At 44.2% G+C, this 26,922-nt stretch overlaps 1 protein-coding gene across 1 annotated transcript; it reads left to right on the plus strand.

Moving 5' to 3' along the window:
- Positions 1-8,828: 8,828 nt before the first annotated feature.
- Positions 8,829-13,191, plus strand: LOC125455867 (EEF1A lysine methyltransferase 3-like). Its single transcript, XM_048538393.1, has 3 exons — positions 8,829-8,996; positions 9,177-9,288; positions 12,767-13,191. Exons 1-3 carry the CDS (start codon positions 8,829-8,831, stop codon positions 13,189-13,191), a joined length of 705 nt encoding a protein of 234 aa, XP_048394350.1.
- Positions 13,192-26,922: the final 13,731 nt, after the last annotated feature.

The raw sequence follows: 26,922 nt of genomic DNA on the forward strand, positions 1-26,922 counted from the left end.
ATGTTATGCATGGCATCTTGCTGCTGTGGAATGTTATTCATTGACCCCAGGCATAACTTAAAGCATGAATTGGAGTTTTGGCATGAATTCAACAAGCAAAATTCCATACTTTAAATCTATAAATGATTTGCGAGCATCAACCAATTGGCATTTGATCTTCACTTTGCAATCCATTGCTTGCATTTAGCGTTCAGTTGCAGTTTCAAGATTAAAAAATTTGTTATAAATCTGTTCCAAATAGCTAACTAATACACCCTAAATGCACATCATACTGGCTTATTAGACCCCATAAATTTTGGGCAAGTCTGCACCAGATGAGTGCCTGTCCTTTGCCTGGTGTCTGCTCCATGTTACCAACTCTTGTGTAACTTTGTTTACAGATTGTAGCTCAGTTGTTTATGCACCCCCTTGTCATTCATTGCAAATAAATAATTCACTCAACACCTAGCTTGGAGGTACCTTACAAGACCCCTCAAGCCGTTATCTAGGGAAATAAGCAAACATCAGGCTGTTTCATTTTGCACGAGGCATTGTGCTGAACTGATTTCCAAAAGAAAATCTTATTTCTCAATTTTGAAGCTAATTTCACTTTCCCAGAAAACTGTACCTCTTTTAAGTCTAAGATGTAGATGATGGGACTTTCCCCTTGCCATCCCTGATCTGATCAATTTACAATTTGCAAGCTGTCTTGCTGTGTGGTTCATTTGTCAGTACTGGAAGATAAATGTATTCATGTGCAGGACCCTGCTCTTTGCAGACAGAAAGCGCACACACACTGTGCTTGCTTCAACTAAACAAAATATATGATAGCTCTTTGCTGGCTCACATCTCATGACAAATCATTACAAACCTCCCTGGTCTAAAATTTAAGCAAAACTTGGTAGTTGATTGTCAGTCATCATTAGCTGACTCATCATCAGTGGCAGCTGCTCTACAAATCAGAATCTACTTGTCAACAAGCCATTTGTCTCATAAAGTATAAACGTTGGTTTCCCCTGATATTGGCATGTTTGCCAATTGTCCTGATGAGGGCAACTGGAATATTTCAACAAGAGTTTTTTTTTTCAGCAATGCTCATGTCTTTCTGATCTGTTGGTACACATAACCTGATGAACCTTCTGCAGTTCTCCTCAGCGAGCACTGGACAAATATCCTTGTATGGTGAGACTCCTGCAATCATTTATTGCACTTCTTTCTGCTAACCGAAACATCTTTATGTTGCTCACAAGTCAACTGACACACTCTATCTAAAATTACCTCAGATATTATTATTTTATGTAACTTCATGAGTACCTATCTGCATTAAATGAATAAGGTGTTTTGCCATCACCTACTGTAACCAAAACTGGCAGTTCATGTACCAATCATTAATCGAATGCCAAATCTCACATTGAGCAGAATGGTCAATGAAGTCAATAAAAATCTGATTGGCTGCGTAACCAAAATGTTCCTGGCAACCTCGAGCACCAAGAAAAATCTAGGCTCTGTATACCCAGTCTCGTTCTCTTTATTGCAATGATGGTTTTTCTTTATTGACAGTTATGTTTGATCTACTGGTAACAACGGACTCACTTCACTTTGGGCACCCAACAGCCCACTTTTGCCAACTACCACCACCTCATTTGCAAACACACAGATGCAGCTTACCTCCACACACGTGTCCAATTCACCATAGCTTGGTGGAAAGAAAAACAAGGAACTTTCTGTACGATGGGCACAAAATGAGCAGTATAGTATATTTCAGAATCACAAAACTATAAGTCAATTGTCCAGTGTACATTTGACTCAATGGGGCATGATTGAAATGTATATATAAAAAATGAGAGTGTAGACTGAATTGGTAGGAAGAAACTTTTCCCCTTGATGGAGGGGTCATTGACTGGTGGCGTAGATTTAAGTTAAGGGGCAGACATGATAGGCCTAAGGGCCTTTTTCTCTGTTGTACACCCATACGGCTTTATGACTAACTTAGTTAGTGTTGTATTCTGCTCTCGTTTGCTGGTCCCTTTTAGTTCATGAATCATATTTTTCCTTCTGTCCTTGTCATCTCTTCTCTGTTTGAATGTATTTCTCGTGTGGATTGTGAAGATTTAAATTGATTCCCAAACTCTTAATCAATGCCCTCTTCCACTGCTATTGGTACCCGCCAGCTGGAGTGCTTTAAATGTGCATGTCCATCACCACTTTACTGACTGTATAGGCATTAAACTTGGCTGAAATATAGCACTTTTGTTTCTGTGTGGACAGGTCATGAGTTCAAAATCCAATCCAGGACCATCAGCATGTTGTCAAGGCTGACCCAAGTGCCTGGTATCGTGCCTGAGGTGGCAGATGTTCAATAGAGAAGACAGCACTCCCAGGTAAATGCAAAATTGCATTGTGTAATGAAAGAAAGTGTAGGCCTGCTGGTACCTTGAACTATGATTTATAAGTAACAAAAAATACTCAACCAGGCCGTCTTATTGTTTTGTTTTGAGGTATTACAGTCCACAATACATGATAACACTGAAATTCAAAGTATACTATTTGTTGGAAAAGAGGCTGTGATATCTAATGGTAGCTGAAGTTGCCATTGAAATATAATTGATTTTTTTCCTTTTACTTTTGTGGAAAAGTTTTGGTGGTTGTCATTGCCTCTGAAATAATTTGACTTTAAAATGTTCTTTAATGTGTCTATTTTGTTATAATTCAGATGTTTTGCATTCACATATTTGCCGGTTCTGCTTCATGCCGATTTCCAAATCCTTGCTCTAGACATGTGGATCTTGAATTGTCTGCACAATATATTCAAATCCCGGAGGAGATGTTAAAATGTTGCATCCCACAATGATTGCAGCCAGAACCAATGATGGCAACAATTGCTAACATCTCAAATGTCATTGCCAATGAATATGGAGAGCTTGGCTTTCTAGGGACTTGACACAAGCATTTAGAACAGTTAAGAAGCTCGACTAGTTATGAACTACAAGCTTCATCAGAGAGTCATAGAGCTGTACAGCATAGAAACAGACATTTTGGTGCGACTCATTCTTGGCAACCTAAATTAATCAAGTCCCAATTTCGAGCATGTGGCCCATATCCCTCTAAACCCTTCCTGTTTACACAACTATCCAGATGTTGTAAATGTACCAAAGTCCACCACTTCCTCTGGCAGCTCATTCTGTACACAGATCACCCGCTCCATGAAAATGTTGCCACTTTGGCCCCTTTTAAATCTTTCCCCTCTCCAATTAAACCAATGCCATTTAATTTTGGAATCCTCTACCCTGGGGAAAATACCTTGGCTATTTACCCTATTCATGATTCTCATGATTTCAGAAACTTCTGTAACATTGCCCCTTAGCATCTGAGAGTCCAGGGGAAATAATCACAGTTTATTCTGCCTCTCCCTGTAGCTCAAGCCCGCCAGCACTGGTGACTCCCTCGTATGTCTTTTCTGAACCCTTTCAAGTTTCACAGCATCGTCCCTATAGCAGAGAGACCAGAATTGCACACAGTATTCCAAAAGTGGCCTAACCAATGTCCTGTACAGCTGCAACATGGCAACCCAGCTCCCATATACAATGCACTGGCCAAAAAAAGGCACGCATGCCAAAAGTCTTCTTCACTATCCTGTCTACCTGTGATTCCACTTTCAAGGAACTTAAGAACCTGCACTCCATGGTCTCTTTGTTCAGCAACACTCCCCAAGAACTTACCTTTAAGTGTATTAGTCCTGTGCCATTTGCCTTTCCAAAATGCAGAACCACACATTTAGCTAAATTAAACTCCATATGCCACTTCTCAGCCCATTGGCCCCTCTGATCAAGTTCACATTTCGTTCTGAGGTAACTATCTTCACTGTCCATTACACCACAAATGTTGCTGTCATCTGCAAACTTACTAACCATGCCTCTTTAGTTCGAATCCAAATCATTTCTATCACTGACAAAAAGCAATAGACCCAGCATCAACCCTTGTGGTACACCACTGGTCACAGGCTTCCACTCTGAAAAGCAACCCTCCACTACCACCCTCTGTCTTCTATCTTTGAACCAGTTCTGCATCCAAATGGCTAGTTCTTCATGCTTTCCATGTGATCTAGCCTTGCTAACCAATCTACTATGAGAAACTTTGTGAAAAGCCTTACTGAGGTCTATGTAGATCATGTCCACTCCTCTTCCCTCATCAATCTTCATTGTTACTTCTCCAAAAAAACATAATCAAGTCAGAGAGACACAATTTCCCAAGAACGAAACCATGCTGACTATCCCTAAGTTTTTCTCGTCTTTCCAAATACATGTCAATCCTGTCCCTCAAGATCCCCTCCAATAACTTCCCACCACTGATGTCAGGCTCACCAGTCATAGTGCCCTGCCTTTTCCTTACCACCTTTCTGAAATAGTGGCCAATGTCCAGTCTTCTGACACCTCACCTGTGGCTATCAATTATATAAATACCTCAGCACCTTGCCAAGCAATTACTTTGCTAGCTTCCCACAGAATTCTAGGGTAGATCTGATCAGGTCGTCGGGACTTATCCATGTTTATGCATTTTTAGATGTCCAACACATCTTCTTCTGTAATATGGACATTTTTCAAAGTGTCACTATTTATTTCCCCACATTCTCTATCTTCCATATCCTTCTCCAGAGTAAACACTTGTGCAAAATATTGATTTAGTATCTCCCCCATCTCCTGCAAGGCTGCTGATCTTTAAGAGATCTCCCTTGTTACCCTTTTGTCTTTAATATATTTGTAGAACTCCTTTGGATTCTTCTTAAGCCTATTTGCCAAAGCTATCTCATGTCATCTTTTTGCCCTCCTGAGTTCCTTCTTAAATATGCTCTTCCTGTAGTTATACTCTTCTAAGGATTCACTCAATCCTGGCTGTCTATACTTAATGTATTCTTCCTTCTTTTTCTTGTTCAAAACCTCAATTTCTCTAATCACCCAGCATTCCCTAAATCTATCAGTCCTGCCCATCACCCCAACAGGAACATATTGACTCTGAACTCATGTCATCTCATTTCTGTAGTATTCCTATTTTCCAGCCATCCCTTCACCTGCGAACATCTGCCCCCAATCAACTTTAGAAAGATTTTGACTAATACAGTCAATATTGTCCTTCCTCCAGTTTAGAACTTTAACTTCCAAATCCAGTCTATCCTTTTCCAGCACTAATTTAAAACTAGTAGAATTATAGTCACTGGCTCTGAAGTGTTCACCCACTGACACACGGGCAACATGCCCTGCCTTACTTCCCACAAGTAGATCAGATTTGCACGTTCACAAATAGATACATCCACATACTGAACCAGAAAAGTTTTATTGTACACACTTAAAAACGTGCTCTCCATTCAAGCACTTAGCACTGTGGCAATCCCAGTTAATGTTTGGAAAGTTAGTGAAACCCACAATAACCACCATATTGTTCTTACAGATAACTGAGATGTCCTTAAAAATTCGCTTCTCAATTTTCGACGATTGGGAGGTATATAGTACAATGCCAATAAGATGATCATCCCTTTCTTATTTCTCAATTCCACCCAGATAACTTCCCTGGCTATACTCCCAGAATTATCCTGCCTGAGTACAGCAGTGATGTTACCGCTAATCAAAAACGGCAACCCCCATCCTCTCGTGCCTGCGTTTCTATCCGATACACCAGAATTGAGAGACACTGGAAAAAAACCTCTTAACAAATTGGTGGTGGGTTTGTTGGGGTGGGGACAGTGGGGCACTGTAGTGAATTAATTGTCAATGCAAGGAGGTTCCGGAAATATTGCATTGACGTCAAATGTAGTTGTTGATTTTAAGAACACGATGTCTTGGGCTTCACCACATAGTAAGTCCAAGTTTGTGGATACATTAAGTACAAACGTAGCACCAAAGACGATTTCATGAACTGGTCAATCGTTACAATTCGCGCGAGGCCGAAAATGTGGCTCTTCGGCTGTTCTATTATCAAGGACACGAAAGATTCCCTGTCTCAGCCCCTGCGGTGTCAAACTTGTCTCCCATAAACCACTACTTACGGATTCATGTCCGTGATTAGCTTTTGAAGAGACGAAAATACTCGTAATGGAAATTCCTAGGAATTCCAAGAGTGATACATCTTCCTTTTTCAGAGCCTACAATATAGCATTATCGTCAGTAGAAAACACCAGCTCACGTCAATCCCTTCAAATTGGTCATCTTCTTGCTCTATGATCTAATTATTAACACATGAGGAAACTTCCCGCTTTCTTATGTATGTTTTGTTTGCAACGTATTTTCTTTTAAAAAGTCAATCTTTGATCAAACTGAATGTCGATACCTTTTGAGTTGTGGGAGTGCTACAAATGTGAAATTCGTTGATAGAAATTACATTGAACAGTGACCCTTCAAGAGCAGATAGTCGGGATGCTGTCCCTGGAATTTATAACATCCCAAAATGTGCAAACAGAATTCAAGATGGTCAATACGTTTAGCAGGGTTACAGATTTCAGATAACGAAGTTTCAGAATTGGAAAGGGGACATTTTTATTAAAAAATAGATTAAGTCCAAGTTATTTAGATGAAGGGAATGAGCAAACTGACTGGCGGTATCATGTATGTAATGGGGCTCAACAGTATCCGGAAGTTAAAGAGAAATAACAGAGTGGTAGGCCAAGTGTCAGAGAGTTAAAAGTTGCCTATTGTCTAAAAGCAGCTAACTGGCCAGCAAAGTTCTGCTATTCCCACCCAACATCTTTCTATCCTTTCTGTGTAGATTTCGAAGTGTCAACATGTGTTACTATCGTTGCACAGGCAACTGAACCACTCATATACCTTTCTATAGGGGAATAATTCGAAGTTGTGAGTGTTGTATAGAAACCACAAGCAGTGGTTGCTTGGAATAGTTCCGAGCAGAGGCAATTCAATCGCGTATTGCTAGGAAGAATCCAGTACCGTTACTACAGGTTCGCTTTTGATGCTTATTTTCCGTCTAGTTCAGTGGTGGGACAGTGCCTTTATTAATGCAGACATTCAAAGGAGATCCCAGTTAAAATCTATGCAGGAACGGGAGGTGACAATCAGCAGAATTGCTCTGTTATCCTCGGCTAAAAGCATTCAATCGCATGGAATGGGGAGAGGTGGGGAGAACGTTCTAAATGGAGTATTCCAAGGCCTACACAGTACAGGGAAGACAAATGCCAGCAATATTTTCTGACGAAGGGCCTAGGCCCGAAACGTCAGCCTTCCTGTTCCTCTGATGCTGCTTGGTCTGCTGTGTTCATCCAGTTCTACACCTTGTGGTCTCAGATTCTCCAGCATCTGCAGTTCTTACTATCTCTGTCAGCAACATTTGTCGGCTTTAAGTCACCTGAATGCGAAGATCAAAACAGAAGGGCCCAGACCCGAAAAGTCAGCTTTCGTGCTCCTCTGATCCAACTTGGCCTGCTGTGTTCATCCAGGTCTACACCTTTTTCTCTCAGATTCTACAGCATCGCAAGTTCCTACTATCTCTGAATTCATTTCTAATTGCTTCGGCGAATGTGATGAGTAGGCGGACTGATCATCCAGGGGAACTGAAGCGAAGAGATTGCAAACGCAGAAAATTTACGATACAGGAAGCCTCTACTGTCCATGTCGGCCGAAAACCAGTTCGCCACTGTCATCTCTTAAACTGTGGGTGGCAGCATTTCATGGGTTTATAATGCAATGAAGTTTGAAGCGTCTGCCACATTTTAAGGCAGCAACTCTACTGATAGCAGTGTCTTCTGAGAGAAAACAAAGCCCAAAACTATTGTCTACATCTACATCGCCTGGCTAAGGAGAGTCTACCAGTAGATTTCAGCTCCTTTCGATGCAATCCATAATGTGATAAAACTCAAGCAAATCTCCTTCGAGCCTCCCAAGTTTCAAAGAAAACAACCCCAGATATTTCCACTTGACTGTGGAAAAAATGGTCCGTTCGTGGCAGCAGCCTTGTACATTACCCTTGACTCTCCTGCAGTGTGAGCAATTCTTCCTGTACAGTGGATTTGACATAGTAATCTTTCTGAACCCAATAAAACTTGCAGTCCTTTCCGCTCTATGTAAAGCGTTGGCAGCTACATGTTGTAATTTGACAGAAAGACGCATGGAAATGATGCAGTATGGGTGTAAAATAAAAGTGATTCAAGTTGCAGAGGTGACTTGGCTCGGTCGTGGCATCCCAGACTTCATCCTGAATTTACGAGAGGGCGGAACCGCAGATTCGCTGTCACATCTGATTGAGTAATGCGAGGAAAGACGTTGATTTCGTACAGCGGGGCTCTGAGATTCGGTTCAAATCATCGGCTGGATGGGTGGTTTGAGAAGCAGTGTGATGCCAGCAGGGTGGTTTCAATTCCCGATCCCTGGCTGAGGTTGGCAGGAACGACTCTCCTCCTCAACCTCAACCTCTCCCCTCACTTGAGGTGCGGTGGCCCTCGCTTTAAATCGCGACCAGTTGTCTCTCTGTCTAATCAGAGAGCAGGCCTGGTGAGACTATAGCGACACAATACGCTTTTAACTTTTAACATCCGTTATGCTACTACTAGTAGAAGATCAATGGAGGACTCCTGGCTATCAGCAATCACCACAACCCCCTCCACTCAAACTCATACCCCTGACCTCCGCCCAACCAGCCCAACTCGAGCCTGCCGACTGCCTAGCTCTGCGTGTGTGATGACATTTCATTGGCTGCTTGGAAGTTTGAGCCGCCCCAAGATCTCTTGTGCTAATGTATAAATGCAAGGTTCCAAGTTCAGAGGAAGCTTCCCAGTGCTTGTAGACCTGAGGCCAGAACTAAAACCCATCGCAGTTCACAGAAAATTCACTAGAGCAATCCCAGGTTGGAGAATGGCGACAAACAGCCAGGAAGAGTCCAGTAACCATACCAAGAAGGAGAGGGACACCGATTACAGTATGGTGGTTTTGGAGAATGCATACCAGTTCTGCGGATTCAATTTGAAGATTAATCGATTCATCAACGCGAATCTTGGCTATTCTGCCTATGTCTGGGACGCAGTAAGTAGAAGCGATCATCCTGTTAGACGCAATTTTGTTATACTTAACATACCTGCTTGTTTGTCTTTCACCTCAGTGGACAGTTCTTTTTTAAACTTTAGTTCTTTAGTTCGGGTAGCCAAGCGATTTGTATAACTTGCTGAACGGGTCCATTATAACCTGGATGTTCTATCATTTCAGGGCATTTTTCTTTGTCAGTACTTTGAGAAAGAGAACATCAATTTTATTGGGAAGAAGGTGATTGAGCTGGGATCGGGCACTGGAATCGTAGGGATTTTAACGGCTTTACTTGGTAAGTTTAGGAACAACAAGTACAATATCATATTGGTAAAGTTAGCAAGCAGCACCCTTAATAATTGCCAGGTGTGTCTATATCGGGGAAGTAGGTATGGCCAGTCTGGGATGCTTGGAGGATATTGACTAATGGCCCGGCTACTCCTCCAGGTCGAGTTGGTAGGAGTATATTTAGAGGATTCAGTCCCATTTCTGTAGTCGTTTGGTTCTTCTATTCAATTAGAAACATTTCCACAGTTTATCGACTGTTGATGAAACCATGCCCAACGGACTACATTGGCTCTCGGATAAATGACGTTTAGACTTAAAATTTCCTTCCTTATTTTCGAATCCCATTATGGAATATCCCTTGGTCTCCTTTATAATCACTCGCATTCTTGCAAGATATTCCTACGCGATTTGAGACTACTCCCTAAATCTGGTCCCTCCAACCTTCCGAACTTCAACGTGAGTCGCTCTAATGTTAGCGGGTGCCTTCAGCTGCTATGCCGTAAACTGTGGGCGTTCCTTCTTAAACGTAGGTGTCTCTGTAAAGGCCACCTCTTCAAGTAAGCCTTTCGTCGTCGATACTCCATGACGACGTCGTCTAGCTCCAGTCCTGAGTTTAAGAATAAGCGGTAGGCCATTTAGAACAGAGTTGAGGAGAAACTTCTTCACCCAGAGAGGTGAATAAATGGAATGCTCTGCCCCAGAAGGCAGTGGAGGCCCAATCTCTGGATACTTTCAAGTAAGAGATGGATAGAGCTCTTAATGATAGTGGAATCAAGGGTTATAGGGATAAGGCAGGAACAGGATACTGATTGTGGATGATCAGCCATGATCATAATGAATGGTGGTGCTAGCTCGAAGGGCCAAATGGCCTACTCCTGCACCTATTATCTATTGTCAATTGTCTATTGCCTATTGAATGCAAATGATTCCATTATGATTCCGAGAAGAGGACAGTTCTTCTTAAATGCCTCGTCAATGTTTACCACTCAACCAGTGCCACTAAAGCAAGTAACGTGATCATTTTCCTTTTACCGTTGTAGTAGACTTACGTGTGCAAATTAGACGTGAGTCAATTTGACATTGACTTGGCTTGTGGGTGTGTTGCTGAATTAACATTTCCATTTGATGTTTAGAAATCCTAACCCCAATCTTTCTGTTGACCCATCCCTCTTTGCTCCATAAAGTGGCTCTTACAAACCTTCCTCGTCAGTCATCTTTCGTTCGTCTGTGATATATGTCCCATAATGCAGCTCGGTGTCAGATTTTGAGTGGTGATAACTCCTGCGAAGTTTGTACGCGCCTTTGCCGACGGCATTGCACAAATACAAGTTTTTGTTGCAATGGTACTTGAATGATCAATATATCTAGCCAAAATTACTCAATTATGCAAACAAGAAAGAAACCCAGGCGGCGAAACAAAATAAGTGTGCAACTTAATTGTTTCTTTGTCAGCGAACAGCGATATCATAATTGTTTGTAGTCTTTGTTGCAAGTATCCCCTAAAACAATATAGCAAATATAACAGGGAGGGAGACATGATGCGCTTTTGAATTTGAGAATTAAATGCTAGGCTTCCGATAATTGTGTATGGAATGCAAACCCTAATAATAACCTACAATTTTATAGTCTCAATAACTCAGGAAACGTCACCGGCATTTCAGTGGTGCACAATATATCAAACCTTTCGATCACTGAGAAGTGGATTATTAGATGGGAGCCTAGGAGCTTTGTTAGACATAGATTTGGGAAAACATTTTAAATTCGAAGGCTGAGAACGTGAAAATTTTAAGGAGAGGAACTGAAAGATTAGAGCGTTGAGCCCTATAACGTGGAAAGTTTCCAGCCATATCCCAGCTACATATACCATGGTTGATCCAATCCAGCCAATTTTTCCCAACCGCGATTTTAAGATGCACTATCCTCCAATAACCTGCTTACCCCTGCTAAATCGATCAGCCTCCAAGAATCATTGCTGCCTTGATTTAAACTTGGTCAAAATGTGTTGAATTATTAGGCTGAGGTGAGAGTGACTGCCTTAATATCAAGTCAACACCACTAATATTTGATTAGAAGGAGATTTGCCAAAATTACTGTCAGTGGGAATCAGGGTGAAATTACTTCCTCTCTCCAATGGTCAGATTCAAACCTAGCACGAAGTAAAGTGGAGTTGGTTGTTGGAGGTCAATACCTCAACTCAATTCAGCAATGGCTTGAACCCAACAATGCTCTGCTGTTTTAGCAATGAAATTGCTTTCAATATAACATCAGATGTGGGAACGTTCACTGATTACGCAGTGCTCAGTGTCACCACTGGCCAGAAACTTAAATGAAACAGTCACTGAAATACTATGGCTACAAAAATGGGCCAGGGTTTGCGTAATCCACAATAAGTCACTCACCTCCTGACTCCTCATATAGCCAGTCTACCAACCAGAAATTAATTCCTTTTTGATTGAATATTTTTCATTTTCCATGAGTGTAGCCCCACCAACACAGGAAGGTAGTTCAACACCATCCAAGTTAAACGCACCAGCTTTGATGCCGCCTCGTCCACCGTTGTGAACGTCTACAGCCTCCAGCCGAACGGCTGGGGTATGCCCCAGTGGCAACAGCAAAGGACATGGCGGAAAATGACCAATTACCTCTTCGACAACACTTTCCAAGACTTGATCCTTACCAGGTGGAAGGACAAGGGCAGCAGAAGGATGAGGATGCCACCATAACAAAACTTCTTCAAAGCATGTGCTAATTTGACTTTGAAAATATATCACAATTGCTTCATGGCTGGCTGCCTAAAATCCAGGAATCTTGCTGTCTAGGACTCCATAAGCACCTTCCTCATGTGGACTGCCAACACTACCGTCTCAACGTAATTAGGAATGGCATTGTCATGGACACTCGCATCGCGTGAAGAAATTCATTTTGAAACATGGGCAGAACAATTGTGCACGAACACTGAGGCCGAAAGAGCTCAACAACACGAACAGAACTCGCTGGGAAAGAAAATCTCACCTGGCCTGGCAGCATCCGTGCAGAGAAAGCAAAGAATATAGAATACGTCAGAATAAAAATATGTCGTGAAGTAAGTATTACAAAGAGGCATATGAGCTAAAGCGTTTTTTTTCATGCGACACCAGGCATCAATGTAAAGGCTATAAGTTCACATTGAACCAAGCGTTCCCCACTGTGCACAGACAAGCAGTCTGAGCTGCTGTGCTGGGGTTTTGATGATTTCAAAGCAAGTGGTTTAGGCCACGCCCCAGTACAGAGTGCCCCCTGGTGGAGCAACGGAACCTGTTCAGGGCGGGCTGTTCACGTCCGCTTTTGTGCTCCTGAGATGCTGCTTGGCCTGCTGTGCTCATCCAGCTTCACACTTCATTATCTTCATTGTAGTCGTTTCTTGTACTCCAAAGAACCCTGTAATCGAATGCATATCGAAATGAATCTCGATTGATTACTTTATCCTCTTTCTCTCTTCCACTCAGGTGGAGATGTTACCATAACAGATAAATCGATTGTCATGAAGCAAATCGATAACAATATCGCCATCAATGTGCCCGCTGCCTGTAGACACCGTATCAAGGCCCGTCCCCTGATGTGGGGAGAAGACCACACAAACTTCCCCACTGGCTATGACTTCATCCTGGGATCGGATATCACGTACAGCTCCCTGGCCCACCCGGCTCTACTAGAAACATTGCGTTATCTCTCCCGGCAAGGAACCACAGTTTACCTCTGTTCCGAAATACGAACCAAGAATGGCTGCCTCTCTTTCCAGAACGAACTCCTGCCTCAGTATTTTACCTGCCAGGTTCTTGCCAGGTCAGAGAGCAAAGATATAATTCTGCACAAATTCACCAAAATTGGTGATTCAAGCCGTGGAGATGGGGCCGTAAGTGAATGCAAATGATTTCTCGATGCCTGGGATTGCACTCGCCTCTACATGGTTGACATTATACCTCACCCTACTACCACCTACTCCGCCTTCAAAACAAGAAATGTTCACTAATCTATTTTACAATTACGCCCTGTCTCTATTTCTGCCTTCCTATCAGGTGAAATAAACGCACAAGTGTTGAGTGTTTTTTACACATATTGACTGCAGCTCGTTTCCCTGTGTGAGGAGAGAGGGGTGTTATTGGCGGCTCAAGCCGGAATGAGATTATCAACAGGCCACCCTTTCTGATTCAAATGGAAATCGTTATGCAAGTGCTATGAAATACTCCGGTTGTACCAGGAAAAATTATCTTGAAATAGTTGCAGCCAAAAGTTCATTATTACTTCAAGAGACTCCATTTATCTAATCCCACCCACCCCCACGACATGTCAGACTTTTAAAGTCAACATCATCACACGTCATGGGACGCCTTGCCATTAACCTGTTCCCTATCAATACTGTGTGCATCGCTAAAACGATGGGATAACATTCCAGAACGGATAATTGGAATTGACCCAACAGTAGTAGCCCTGCATATCAGAGGCGGCCGTCAGTCCAGAGCTCAGCTCATTCTCATGTGAACAACGTAGTACTTCAGTGTTTTCCGATTGCTGCCGATAGTTAACCGATAATCCTCGTGAGAAAAAGAATATTATCTTGTTGGAGATATTTATCGTGACATGATGCTATCAATTAATTTGAAGCCTTCTAGCTCCTTACAAAGCAGTCCATTTTTAAAAAGAAAATCATATGAATGCAACCATTTATACAGCAGCCTCCCTTTCGGGAGAACGATAACCAATAAAAGAGTATACCCACTCCAAGGACCGACACTCGTCCTATAACATCTAGAAGAATATCAAGTTGATATTTTATATGCGGCGATTTTATGCTCTGAATTCACTTGACGCAATGTTATCGCGTGTCCCAAAACATTGGTTGGCACTACTTCTCATGATCGAATCATACCATGAGCTCTTGGTATCATTCTTTTAAACAGTCTTGTTAGCAGTTGCATATAATTTACTTCCACCATTGTAGGTAAGAAATTAGCCAAATAGTCAACTGTTCTGGGTATCCATGCGTTGTTTGAATTAAAGCCTTCGACTTGATGGGGATTTAATGCTTGATCTACATTTTAAGTAACGAACTTTGCCAATTTGAGATAAATATCTTTGATTTAGACGTAGCCCATTTTGTTTGAATTGTTCATTAATTACATGAAAATTTTGCAATCTTAACGAAGGCCTCACAGTTTACACTCCATAGTTCATCCTCCCTACGAGATCCAAATGCATACACTGCACTGACGACATCATGTGAGCAGAACCCATGTTGCCGAGTGGACCCTTCAGCCCCAGAGCCCAGAAGAATCAGTCTTTATTGCTCCGTCAATATCCAAACGTTTGCAAATTAGTTCCTAAAACTCCAGTGACCACCCTTCACGCTCCCCATCTCATTGTCCATTATTTACAGTTGACAACACAATGGCCACAGTACAGTGCGCCTCACTTTCAACACCTCCACATTCACATGCTAGCGATCATAGTCGACGATGCATACTCTCTCAACTGTTCGCATTTCTCCTTTCGCATGTAGTGTCTGTAATACACTGTTCAATTACAGCAACCTGGCGCTGACCGCTATCCACCCGCCCCTGCTCGATATGTATTCCATTGTCCACTGCTCGCTACTGTTCGCACCTTATTAAAACCTGACTGGTCAAACAGTGATATCCTCCCCCGTATGTACTGTTGCCGACAGCCCACTAATTGCTTGCACCACTCGCACCTAATTCCTTTACCCATATTAACCACACACCATCGTGCTCACCGTTATTTTATCCGTGGTCCACAGCCAACAACCCACACGACCCCTCATTATTCACACACCGCTAAGCACAACTTAATCACCATGCCTCACGATCCACTCGTTACAGTAGCAGGTTACGTTGTCGTTATCCCATCATACAAACCTTACAATCGTACACAGCTCTGCATTCATCCAAAGTCTGCACCCCATAACCCACACCGGAATGTTCACAAAGCACTCTCCAAAACCTCTCTGTCCCAACTGCCCACATCTATGTCAGAGACAACAAAGTGTGGAGCTGGGTGAGCACAGCAGGCCAAGCAGCATCCTAGGAGCGCAAAAGCTGATCTTTCGGGCCTGGACCCTTCATCAGAAAAGGGGGAGGGGGTGAGGGTTCTGAAATAAATAGGGAGAGAGGGGGAGGCGGATCTATGTATTCACAGGCCACGTGCTCACTCAGACTCCATTGCTCACTGCACCACGCTGCTCAGGTCCCGGTCTTCACAATGAACTACTCACGCCATAACATACCCCCAATCTGCATAACAATGTCCACATCCTTCCTTCTCTCCTGTATTCTTCACTCTTGGTTCAACACATGGGATGATGTGGATGGCATTGTGTCAACTCGTCTGTTCACATGCATTCGCCTAATCTTCACTATTTATCCCTTAAAGTCCACATCCTTCGGTCCACGCCATTTTGCCTACGACTTTCTGTCCACGCGTAGTATGCCGGATACTTAATTAAACAAACCGTTCTATTCAATCTATGTGGTCTACATTATAACAGAACCTAGACGGTTTGTGTCCCAATGATTTCCTTTAACTGCCATGCAATCCTTTCGAAACACCATAAAGGCCTATGCATTCCAAACGGCTTAAAGTCACAAATTGTGATCTTCATTCACCAAATGGTTCAAAAGCCTTATTAGAGCTGAATTCAACCCCTATATCTGATCCTTCTGGATCTGTGTTGCCAACTGAGCCTCCTCTCATCCACCCCTACCTTAACAGCCCACCTTCAAACTGTGGATAGAGGGCGTCTGAAGAGAAACAGTAGCCAATATCAACATTGTCTCTAATCTTGGCTGTGTTCTGTATCTTGGATTCTCTTCTGGGCTGCTGGTAATAGTTTGCTGGACAGAAACAGATATAGGCTAGTGCGGTCAAACTGGACTCTTCATCACGGAGGTACATACCAACCAGGCAAACAGAAACGCTATCTCTTTCGGTGCCTCTGACCTTTTCGGTCTAGATAGAACTCAGAATTATAATTTGCAAAACAAAACAAAACTTTGAAAGTTTGTATTCAACCTACTCCCTGTTTGGTTGTACTATTAAGTTCTGTGAGTCAGGTCAATTTCTTGGCAATTCACTCAGAGATGTGCTTTCTTCCTGTATCCAAGCTTCATTTTCTTTTACGCGAATTCCAACAACCAGTGCGGTTTTGGGCTATTTAGTCTTGCCACCATGTCAAGTGCTTTGGTTCTGTCGTGATGAAAGTTGAACTTTTTTCGAGTACGAGCTGCTTGCTAACCATAAGAGGAAATGAAAGTGAAACAATGAACCTGATGCTCCAATGGTGAATGGTCTGTGCGCAGCAGTCTAGCTATTATCAAGTCAATCAGCTCCCAATGATTCCTTGAACTGTTATACACCCAATACGCCGTCTTTTGCAGTACATACTGCAAAAGCTAACTCTAAAAAATGTATATTTGAAAGCAGCCATATACGGTTGTGAAGTGTTTACCGTTTTCAGCCGATTCCCAAACGACGGAGTGTCATGGTAAGATTGATATGAGTGCGGATATGGAAACAATAAAACAATAGTATATAACGCAATTAGATATGTAGCTTCCAGCTCCTGCTTCGCTGAAGGAACAAAAACGGTAGAACCACTGGGCTAATAACTGTCATTTCTATGCCGTAGTTTGCTTCTAGCAGCACCTCCTGCAATTTCAAGACCCCCACACCCACAACTCTCATCTTCCAGCCCCCAGCCTCCCCCCACCCGCAATTCCAACAATGATCACAGATGCGAAACCGATAGATATAATCTCTACATGGTAAATGTGTGACTGTCATCACTATCTCAGAGACAATGAACTCACGCCCGATATCATCGATGAAGAAAGGAACAAAACTTGTTTATGGCGACAACGGATCTTTAATGTATGAGACAATAAATGATTATTCACTTGAAAATTAAACGATACCCTTTTTATATCCACACGCATTCATTTGCAAGTAACAAGACAAATAGGGGAATGAGGAGACTTCTTTACAGTTCTTTTCGTTTTGAATTCTGCTAATCATATCGCAGGGTCTTCGAACGCCGTGATTGTCAATTCGGTAGCTAGTGGGCTGGACCTAGGCATTAATTTACAAGATGGAATCTAGAGGAATACAGCAGATCAGGCAGCATCAAAGGGGCAGGAAAGTTAACGTTTCGGGTCGCGATCTTTCTTCAGAAATGGGAAGCGAGCAAGGAGCTCAGAAATAATTAGAGGAGGCAGGGGCTGAAAAAGGTAGGTGGGATGGTCAGAGGTGAGTGCTGGTAGGGAGTGGGGAGGATTGGTCAGTGAGGTGGGGCAGCGCAGATCGGAGGGAGAGAGGGTGGACAGATTGTGTCAAGTCAAGGAGGCGGGGTTGAGAGGGAGGGTTGGACGTGGGATGAGCCAGGGAATGGGAGATTTTAAAGACGGTGAATTCCATGTTGAGGCCAGCGGGCTGTAGGCTCCCGAGGTAGATTTTGAAGCGTTGCTCCTCCAGTTTGCGGGCGGCGTCATTGTGGCACCGGAGGGGGCCTAGGATGGACATTTCATCCAGGGAGTGGGAGGGGGAGTTGAAATGATTCACGACCGGAAGGTGTTGTCGAGTACAGAGCCAGATGCTCTACAAAACAGCCTCCACTTCATCTCACTTTTGTAGAGGAGGTCACGTCGGGAGCAGCAGATACAGTAGACCAAGTTAACCGATGTGCAGGTGAACCTCTGTCTGATGTGCAAAGTTTGTTTTATGCCTCAAATGGAGGTGAGAGGAAGGTGTAGGGGCAGGTGTAGAACTTCCTGCTGTTGCTGGGAAAGGTGTCTGCGGTGATGGGGAGTGTGAAGCGGATGAGGGAGTCACGGAGAGAGCGTCCCTACAAAGGGCAGATAGGGGTGGGGATGGAGGTATGCCTTTGGTTGTGGAGTCCGACTGTAGGTGCTGGAAGTGGCCCAGAATGATACGTTGGATGCGGAGGTTAGTGGGGTGATATTGGGGTGATATGTGAGGACAAGGGGGATTCTGTCTTTATTTTTGTTGGGGGAAGGCGATAAGGGCAGAAGCGCGGAAACGCAAGAGATGTATTTGAGAGCATCTTCAATCACTGGAGGGTGAAGTTATGTTCCTTGAAATAAGAGACCATATGGGATGGGAGTGGAACTCCCCGTCTTGAGAGCAGGCACAGCTGAGGTGGAAGAATTGGGAGTAGGTAATTTCATTTTTGCAGGAAGGTGGATGAGGGGAGGTGTAGGTCTAGGTAGCTATGGGAGTCGATGCTGCCTGTCCTGCTGTGTTCCTCCATCACTCACCCCTGCATCTGCAGTTCTTGCTATCTCCTTAAGTTACAAGCTTTCTTTTCAGACTATAACAGGATTGTGTCCTTCCACTCACAGAGGGAGAAATAGCCTGGAGAGAGAACTTTTTGCAAGCTTTTGGAGATCTGGATGCCTCTGCTTTCTTCTTTCAGTTCATTAACAGAACTATTAATTTCGATCAATCCAACAACAGTTGCTGGGCAGTTTCATTTTCTATCAAGCACCTGGTACAACTAGTCTCACAAAAGTATCAACTTCAGTTTCTACAACAATTACATGCTTTCCTGTACCCATCGATAGAACAGCATAGTGTTCTACTTTTCCTTGGTGTTATAACATAAAACTAGTTGATACTCTGAAACTCGAAAGTTCAAATTTCAATCTTTCAGTGCATATTTCAAACAAATTAGGAGTCCTCAGAATGGGAGTTTGGCATGGTGAAAGGATATGTGACAAACCCCGAATTCCTAGAATCCAACACGTGCAGATTACGTAGTTTGATGCTAAATTGCCCATAGTGTCTCAGGATGAGCCAGTTGGGTGAATTAGGTCGGCTTACGGTGATAGGTTTGGGGAGGGGTGGATCTATGTGGGATGCGCTTCGGAAGGTCAGTGTGGACTCTGTGGGCTGAATGGCCAGTATCCACAGTGTAGGGTTTCTATGTTTTTGTATTTGTCCGAAGGAAATGCCCCAAATAACATTAGGCTCTAATTTAAAAAGAAATGGAAAGTTTAATGTCTTCTTCCTGGTGTGACAGTATTTGAATCACTCTATGCACTATTTCATAATACTGGGCCTACTGTCACGTTTAGTGATAATGGGAACTGCAGATGCTGGAGAATCCAAGATAATAAAATGTGAGGCTAGATGAACAGCAGGCCCAGCAGCATCTCAGGAGCACAAAAGCTGACGTTTTGGGCCTAGACCCTTCATCAGAGAGGGGGATGGGGTGAGGGTTCTGGAATGAATAGGGAGAGAGGGGGAGGCGGACCGAAGATGGAGAGAAAAGAAGATAGGTGGAGAGGAGAGTATAGGTGGGAGGTAGGGTGGGGATAGGTCAGTCCAGGGAAGATGGACAGGTCAAGGAGGTGGGATGAGGTTAGTAGATAGGAGATGGAGGTGCTGCTTGGGGTGGGAGGAAGGGATGGGTGAGAGGAAGAACAGGTTAGGGAGGCAGAGACAGGTTGGACTGGTTTTGGGATGCAGTGGGTGGAGGGGAAGAGCTGGGCTGGTTGTGTGGTGCAGTGGGGGGAGGGGACGAACTGGGCTGGTTTTGGGATGCGGTGGGGGAAGGGGGGATTTTGAAGCTGGTGAAGTCCACATTGCTACCGTTGGGCTGTAGGGTTCCCAAGTGGAATATGAGTTGCTGTTCCACACCTCCATAGGACCTAAACCCCACCTCTTCCTCCGTTACATTGAGGAATGTATTGGCGCCGCCTCTTGCTCCCCAGAGGAGCTCGAGCAGTTCATCCACTTCACCAACACCTTCCACCCCAACCTTCAGTTCACCTGAGCCATCTCCAGCTCATTCCTCACCTTCCTGGATCTCTCAGTCTCCATCTCAGGCAACAAGCTTGTAACTGATGTCCATTTCAAGCCCACCGACTCCCACAGCTACCTGGAATACACCTCCTCCCACCCACCCTCCTGCAAAAATTCCATCCCCTATTCCCAATTCCTCCACCTCCGCCGCATCTGCTCCCATGATGAGGCATTCCACTCCCGCACATCCCAGATGCCCAAGTTCTTCAAGGACTGCAACTTTCCCCCCACAGTGGTCGAGTACGCCCTTGACAGCGTCTCCCACATTTCCCGCAACACATCCCTCACACTCCGCCCCCGCCACAACCGCCCAAAGAGGATCCTCCTCATTCTCACACACCACCCCACCAACCTCCGGATACAACGCATCATCCTCCGACACTTCTGCCATCTACAATCCAACCCCACCACCCAAGACATTTTTCCATCCCCACCCTTGTCTGCTTTCCAGAGAGACCACTCTCTCCGTGACTCCCTTGTTCGCTCCACGCTGCCCTCCAACCCCACCACACCCGGCACCTTCCCCTGCAACCGCAGGAAATGCTACACTTGCCCCCACACCTCCTCCCTCACCCCTATCCCAAGCCCCAAGATGCCTTTCCATATCAAGCAGAGGTTCACCTGCACATCTGCCAATGTGGTATACTGCATCCATTGTACCCGGTGTGGCTTCCACTACATTGGGGAAACCAAGCGGAGGCTTGGGGACTGATTTGCAGAACACCTCCGCTCGGTTCGCAATAAACAACTGCACCTCCCAGTCGCAAACCATTTCCACTCCCCCTCCCATTCTCTAGATGACATGTCCATCATGGGCCTCCTGCAGTGCCACAATGATGCCACCCGAAGGGTGCAGGAACGGCAACTCATATTCCACCTGGGAACCCTGCAGCCTAAGGGTATCAATGTGGACTTCACCCGTTTCAAAATCTCCCCTTCCCCAACTGCATCCCTAAACCAGCCCAGTTCATCCCCTCCCCCCACTGCACTACACAACCAGCCCAGCTCTTCCACTCCACCCACAGCATCACAAAACCAGTCCAACCTGTTCTTCCTCTCACCCATCCCTTCCTCCCACCCCAAGCCGCACCTCCATCTCCTACCTACTAACCTCATCCCACCTCCTTGACCTGTCCATCTTCCCTGGACTGACCTATCCCCTCCCTACCTCCCCACCTATACTCTCCTCTCCACCTATCTTCTTTACTCTCCATCTTTGGTCCGCCTCCCCCTCTCTCCCTATTTATTCCAGTTCCCTCTCCCCATCCCCCTCTCTGACGAAGGGTCTAGGCCAGAAACGTCAGCTTTTGTGCTCCTGAGATGCTGCTTGGCCTGCTGTGTTCATCCAGCCTCACATTTTATGATTCTACTGTCATGTTTAACCTGGTTTGAACCCCATAAATAGAAGTTGCATAACCCCAGCTATCAAACGGGAATCTTGCTGCAAAAATCATGCCCAAAACATGATGTGTTATCAGCATAAGACAACTCTTAGATGAACACATATCAACAAACCCATCACCAGTGAATTGATGCAAAATCTAATGTACAGTCAGGTGGGGTCTTTGGCACTGTGGCAGTGTCCTTACTCCTGGGCTAAGAAGGCCTAAGCTCCCAGTTCCACTTTCTTCTAGTGCTATGTCACAACATATGCGGATAAATAGATATCGAAGTTCTTGAACAAAGTGTATCAAAACTAGCCCAAAATTATTATGTTGAACCCATCCCCATCATTATATTGTTGAATTTTACATTTGATTGTCTGTTCAACAAGTTCAATTTGTACTTATGTATCCTCACATTATTCATGCTGGGCAGATTCTTGGGGCCCAAACAACATTTTTTTTCCCCATCTCAAGCCCACACAAATGCGATATTCATTTGGGATGGTGGGATTGTGGTTCTAAGGTAATCACACAGCAGGAAGATCAGTAGTCCCATTTCTACTTGCTTTATTTCAATATCACATTTTCTGTTAAATAATTTCAGCGTTTCCAATTTCATTACACGATCAGGATCCATTCCATGCATAGCCCTGTTTAGTTTGAAGGCAGACTTCGCCAAACCCCTATCTACTCTGGGCGGTCTATCTTCAATCCAGAAGCATCAATTAACACGCTTCCTCAACATCACTTATGTATCGAAGGTTTGAGTTATAAAGAAGCGCTGGATAGGCTGGGATCTTTCTTCACTTGAGGGTAAGAGGTTGTGAGGTGACGTTATAGAAGCATATAATACACTGAGGAGTACAGATAGAGATAAAAGTGGCTGTCTTTTTCACTGTGAGTGGAGATTTCTAGACTAGGGGACATATTTTTTAATTTGAGAGGAGAGCGATTTGAACAAAAAAGACGCTAGAGGCTTTTTATACAAAGGGTGGTTCACGTGTGGAATGAGCTTCCTGAAGAAGTGGTGGATGCGGGTACAAATGCTACGTTGAAAAGACATTTGGATAAGTACGTAAATAGGAAAGGTTCGGACGAATATGGGGCAGGAGCAGGCAAGTGGGACGTATTTATTTTGGGATTATGTTTGCCATGAACTGTTTGGACTGAAGGGCCTGCGTTCGCCAGGTTTGACTCTGTGATACTATAAGAGGGAGGCACAAGGATCTTCCACTTTATCAGCTCCCAAGAAGCTGGCTGAATGGTAGGAGGCCAGCACTGACCAGCCTTTCAAGCTTTTGTTTTAAGTGTGTGCCTGATGGATTCCCCTGTCAGGGGACTTGGCAATGAGAACAAGCTGGCATGGAGTATAGAAGCAGATTGTGAGAGTGTCTATTAGTTTTGTAAGTGTGTAAAGTGCAGAGCGAGTGTTGGTCCCTGAACAGTTTGGATGTGAAACTTTATAGTGGTGAATCAATAAATGGCAGAGTTGTTCGACACAGTTCACTCTTCGGTGTCAGTGTCATAGAGCCATACAGCGTGAAAACAGGCCCTTTGTTCCAACTCGTCCATATCGACCAGATTTCCTAATTTAATCTAGTCTCATTTTCCAGCATTTGGTCCACATCCCTGTAAATCTTTCCTATTCATCTACCCACCTTAGCTATCTTCCAGAAGGCAGACAATAGAAAGACCACCTCAGGAAAAGCTGCCAAGTTAGGGACGAAGTGTATCCAGGAGCCGCAGATGAGGTCCATTGCAAGGGCAACTCTATGTCACTGTGTGTCTGTTTCTCCTTGTCGCCAGTGTAAGAGCTGCTGAGGGCCAGAACGAGGTACGGGAAGTGCCAATAAAGTCAGGGGAGCAGCTCTGTTGCACTATTAATACAAGTGGTCTTCAAAAGATATCTCTTATCCACATCAATTATCCATACCCTAATCTCTCACTGCGCTTTCTACAACACACCATCACAATTTAATTTAAGCCTGCTGTATACTTCAGGGTATACACCCCAAAGTGCGTCACCATAAAGATCCATCCGCAAGTACAGTACATAAGCCACTTTCCACACTATGTTCCTTATGCTATTCTGGTAGAGACTTGAAAGACCTTTTTATTCTCTGTTGTAGACCTTTATGACTGTAGAACACTCCACAGTCCAAAACGTCACATTCTCACCCTGCTGCCCTTCGAAGTGTTCAAACATTATTGCCCATAGCGCATATTTGAAGGTTCGCATCACACAGCCCTGGTCCACTGGATCCAACTTAACGTCCATCTCAAGCTGTGCACATTGTTACCATCTGCTGGCCACTCTCCACACTATCTGAAATGCTGTAACCCCCTCTCCTAAATCCACAAGCATGTCCAACCTACAATGAGTAGGATGGTGTGCGCGCACCAGCTTGCTCACTTCACATTGCACGATTTTCTATGCATCCTGCGGTCACATCACACTGTCCAAACGATCTCGTCCACCCACTACTGCTCACAGCCTAATTGCCACATTTCCTTGTACTCACTTCATTCTACACACTTGACCTATCACCTTGCCACACATGGGGCTCTACACACCGCGCTGCCCATGCAGACTACATAGCCCATCCCAGTGTACACACCACACTGTCTCACATCCTTGTCCGCACTTCGTTTTATTTGCCTACAAGGTTCTCACGCAAAAAAAAAAGTTGGTTCGTAAGTCATACTCCGTTGCCCACGGTGCACTATCCTATCCCACTGTCACAAAATCGAATGTCAGCCCTGCCCACGCTGTTTCCTACGTCGACAGCGCTCAATTCCTCTGGCATTAATACACTTGCGCAAAAACGCATTCACTTCCTTACAATTCCCTTGAATGAATCGGCTACAACCTTGTTTCTGTTTACAGAGCAGAGTTGATTAGCAAAAATAGACTGAATGATGCGTTTCGATTCTTGTCGTGGGAACATGATCCAGCAAAGAGTGAACTGCAAACTTCCGCAACTCAAACTGAACGCGATAAATTCTATGCATTAAGTTTAAAGACCATTTGTGAAATACACAAGCTTGCCCAATTCTTTCAACGACGTGTCAGAGATAACGGGGACTGCAGATGCTGGAGAATCCAAGATAATAAGCTGTGAAGCTGGATGAACACAGTAGGCCAAGCAGCATCTCAGGAGGACAAAAGCTGACGTTTCGGGCCTAGACCCTTCGTCAGAGAGCTCTCTAATGAAGGGTCTAGGCCCGAAACGTCAGCTTTTGTGCTCCTGAGATGCTGCTTGGCCTGCTGTGTTCATCCAGCTTCACACTTTATTATCTTTCAACGACGTATTCATCGTCTCACTCATTGGGATTGGGCATGACGTTTAATTCAATGATCTGCCGGCCACATTACTTCGAACAAGCTCTGAAATAGTTTATCTGTAAAGTTATTTCACTTTGACTCCTGCCTTAAACACGTAATCAGTTCTCACGGGACTGCTGAAGTGGCTCGTCTCCTGCTATTAATTTGCATCCATGTTGCCCTTAAATTCGTAAGATTCTGTTTCTGCTGCTCATTGGCTTTATTCACCTTATTGCAGGTATCACGCAATATGCATTTGAATTAGATGCTATTTCACCCAACAAGCTTTCCTCTTCACTTTTCTTAAGAACTAACATTAGCTTAGTCAACATCTGACCTATTTCAAAGCCTGCTATTACTATTCAGACCACTATCATCTCATAGGGTTTGCATCATCTTTCCCACTACCACTGGTGGCTACATGTTTTGGGTATAGCAGTGCTAGTCATCCTTGTGAGGGCTTCTGAGCTGTTTGCGTTTGGTGAAGTGCATGGTTCTCAAAGATTCATTAATTCGGGCTAATGTACCCTTTTCCCAAACTGGTGGAGATTTTTCTTCATTCGTGAGACATGGGCATCGCTGGTTGGCCCGCATTTAATGGCTGCCTCAGGTTGCCCTTGACGACGTGGCCAGTGAGCTTCTGAACAATATCCGCTCCTCTGCACGTGAACAAACGCATGTGGCATTCCATCATCTCCCTGAGACTGACACTCAAAAAGTTACTCAAAAGTGGCTTTGGCGAGAGAGACCAGAGTGACATGCAAGGAATTGGAGAGCTTGCTGTCAAAACAAGAACGTGCAAACCCCAATGATCCGCATTTAAACAGCTACCAATCACTGTGACAGGTATTCAAACAGCGCCATAACAACATCGCTGTCATTCGCGCTGGGAATTGTTTTGGCGCGTGACATCTGACATGTGGTTCGATGGAATTTAAGGACGGTTAATGTGATAAATGTCTTCACCAAGTACATCAACAGAAATAACCCAGTTGAAAATAACTTGAGAGCTCTGTGCTGAAGAGAGGAAGACGAGAGTCCAGAATTGAAGACCCATGTATTCCAGCACATGTGACGCAGTGCTTAGCAGCATCCTTCGAAATTTATGTCTCCATTTATAAAGCCGAGGATCCAGCATGCGCTTTCAATCGCTTTCTCAACTTGCCCTGACATCTTTAATGCAGGATGTACATATACCCCCAGCTTTTTATTTGCTCGCCAGGTTCAAAATGGTGCCTTTTATTTCCCATGGTCTCTCCTCGGTCTTCCTACCAAGACGTGTTACATTCCGCTTCTCTGCAATGAAGATGTCCTCTGCAAATCTGTCAACGACCTCGTCACGGCTCTCAATACTCTCGTCGTCTGAAAAGGTTGCAGTTGCGCCTTGGACCCGCCAACTTGAGTCAGTATTGTACATGCATTACTCCAATCAAGAAATGTATTGTTCCTGTTGCAAAACCCTGGGAACAATAATGTTTGTGTCCCTCCAGTTCCAAAACCCAATGTTCACCACTTACATTGTTTTCTGTTACTCAATCATGTAGCACAGGGTACTAGAGTAAACGGAAACTCGCATTGAAATGCGGGTGTTTATTTTCAGGACACTGTGTTCTGTACTTCCCTTCGCCAGCACCAGTTCCCTTGTAGCATTCCATATTTTTTAAGCGTCTCAGGAATATCTCAGGCTCCAACTCCTCTGGGATCCAGGCGGTCCGAGCGTACGTTTCACCTTCTGAGTAAAACTCCAAGCGAAGCGGAATAAGAGGCTTCTGTTCTCGCCGCTTCAGATAGGAAATTAACTATTGGCGACCAAAAAACAAGAACAGGCAGATTGTTGCATCCATTTGATCTTCAGTCACTACAATCGGCGCTATGCTTGAGCTTTTTCTTGCGTTCGGTTGAAATACACATCACCCCATCAATCAGTGGAATCAAGAGTTATGGGGATAAGACAGGAACAGGATACTGATTATGGATGATCAGCCATGGATCATAATGAATGGTGGTGCTGGCTCGAAGGGCCGAATGGCCTACTCCGGCACCTATTGCCTATTGT

The sequence above is a fragment of the Stegostoma tigrinum genome, chromosome 10, assembly GCF_030684315.1.
Source record: "Stegostoma tigrinum isolate sSteTig4 chromosome 10, sSteTig4.hap1, whole genome shotgun sequence".
Taxonomy (NCBI): Eukaryota; Metazoa; Chordata; class Chondrichthyes; order Orectolobiformes; family Stegostomatidae; genus Stegostoma; species Stegostoma tigrinum.

Coding starts and splice junctions, on each gene's coding strand:
- LOC125455867 (XM_048538393.1), top strand. CDS start 8,829: ATGGCGACAAACAGCCAGGAAGAGTCCAGTAACCATACCAAGAAGGAG. Junction 8,997..9,176: donor CTGCCTATGTCTGGGACGCA/GTAAGTAGAAGC, acceptor CTATCATTTCAG/GGCATTTTTCTTTGTCAGTA. Junction 9,289..12,766: donor GATTTTAACGGCTTTACTTG/GTAAGTTTAGGA, acceptor TCTTCCACTCAG/GTGGAGATGTTACCATAACA.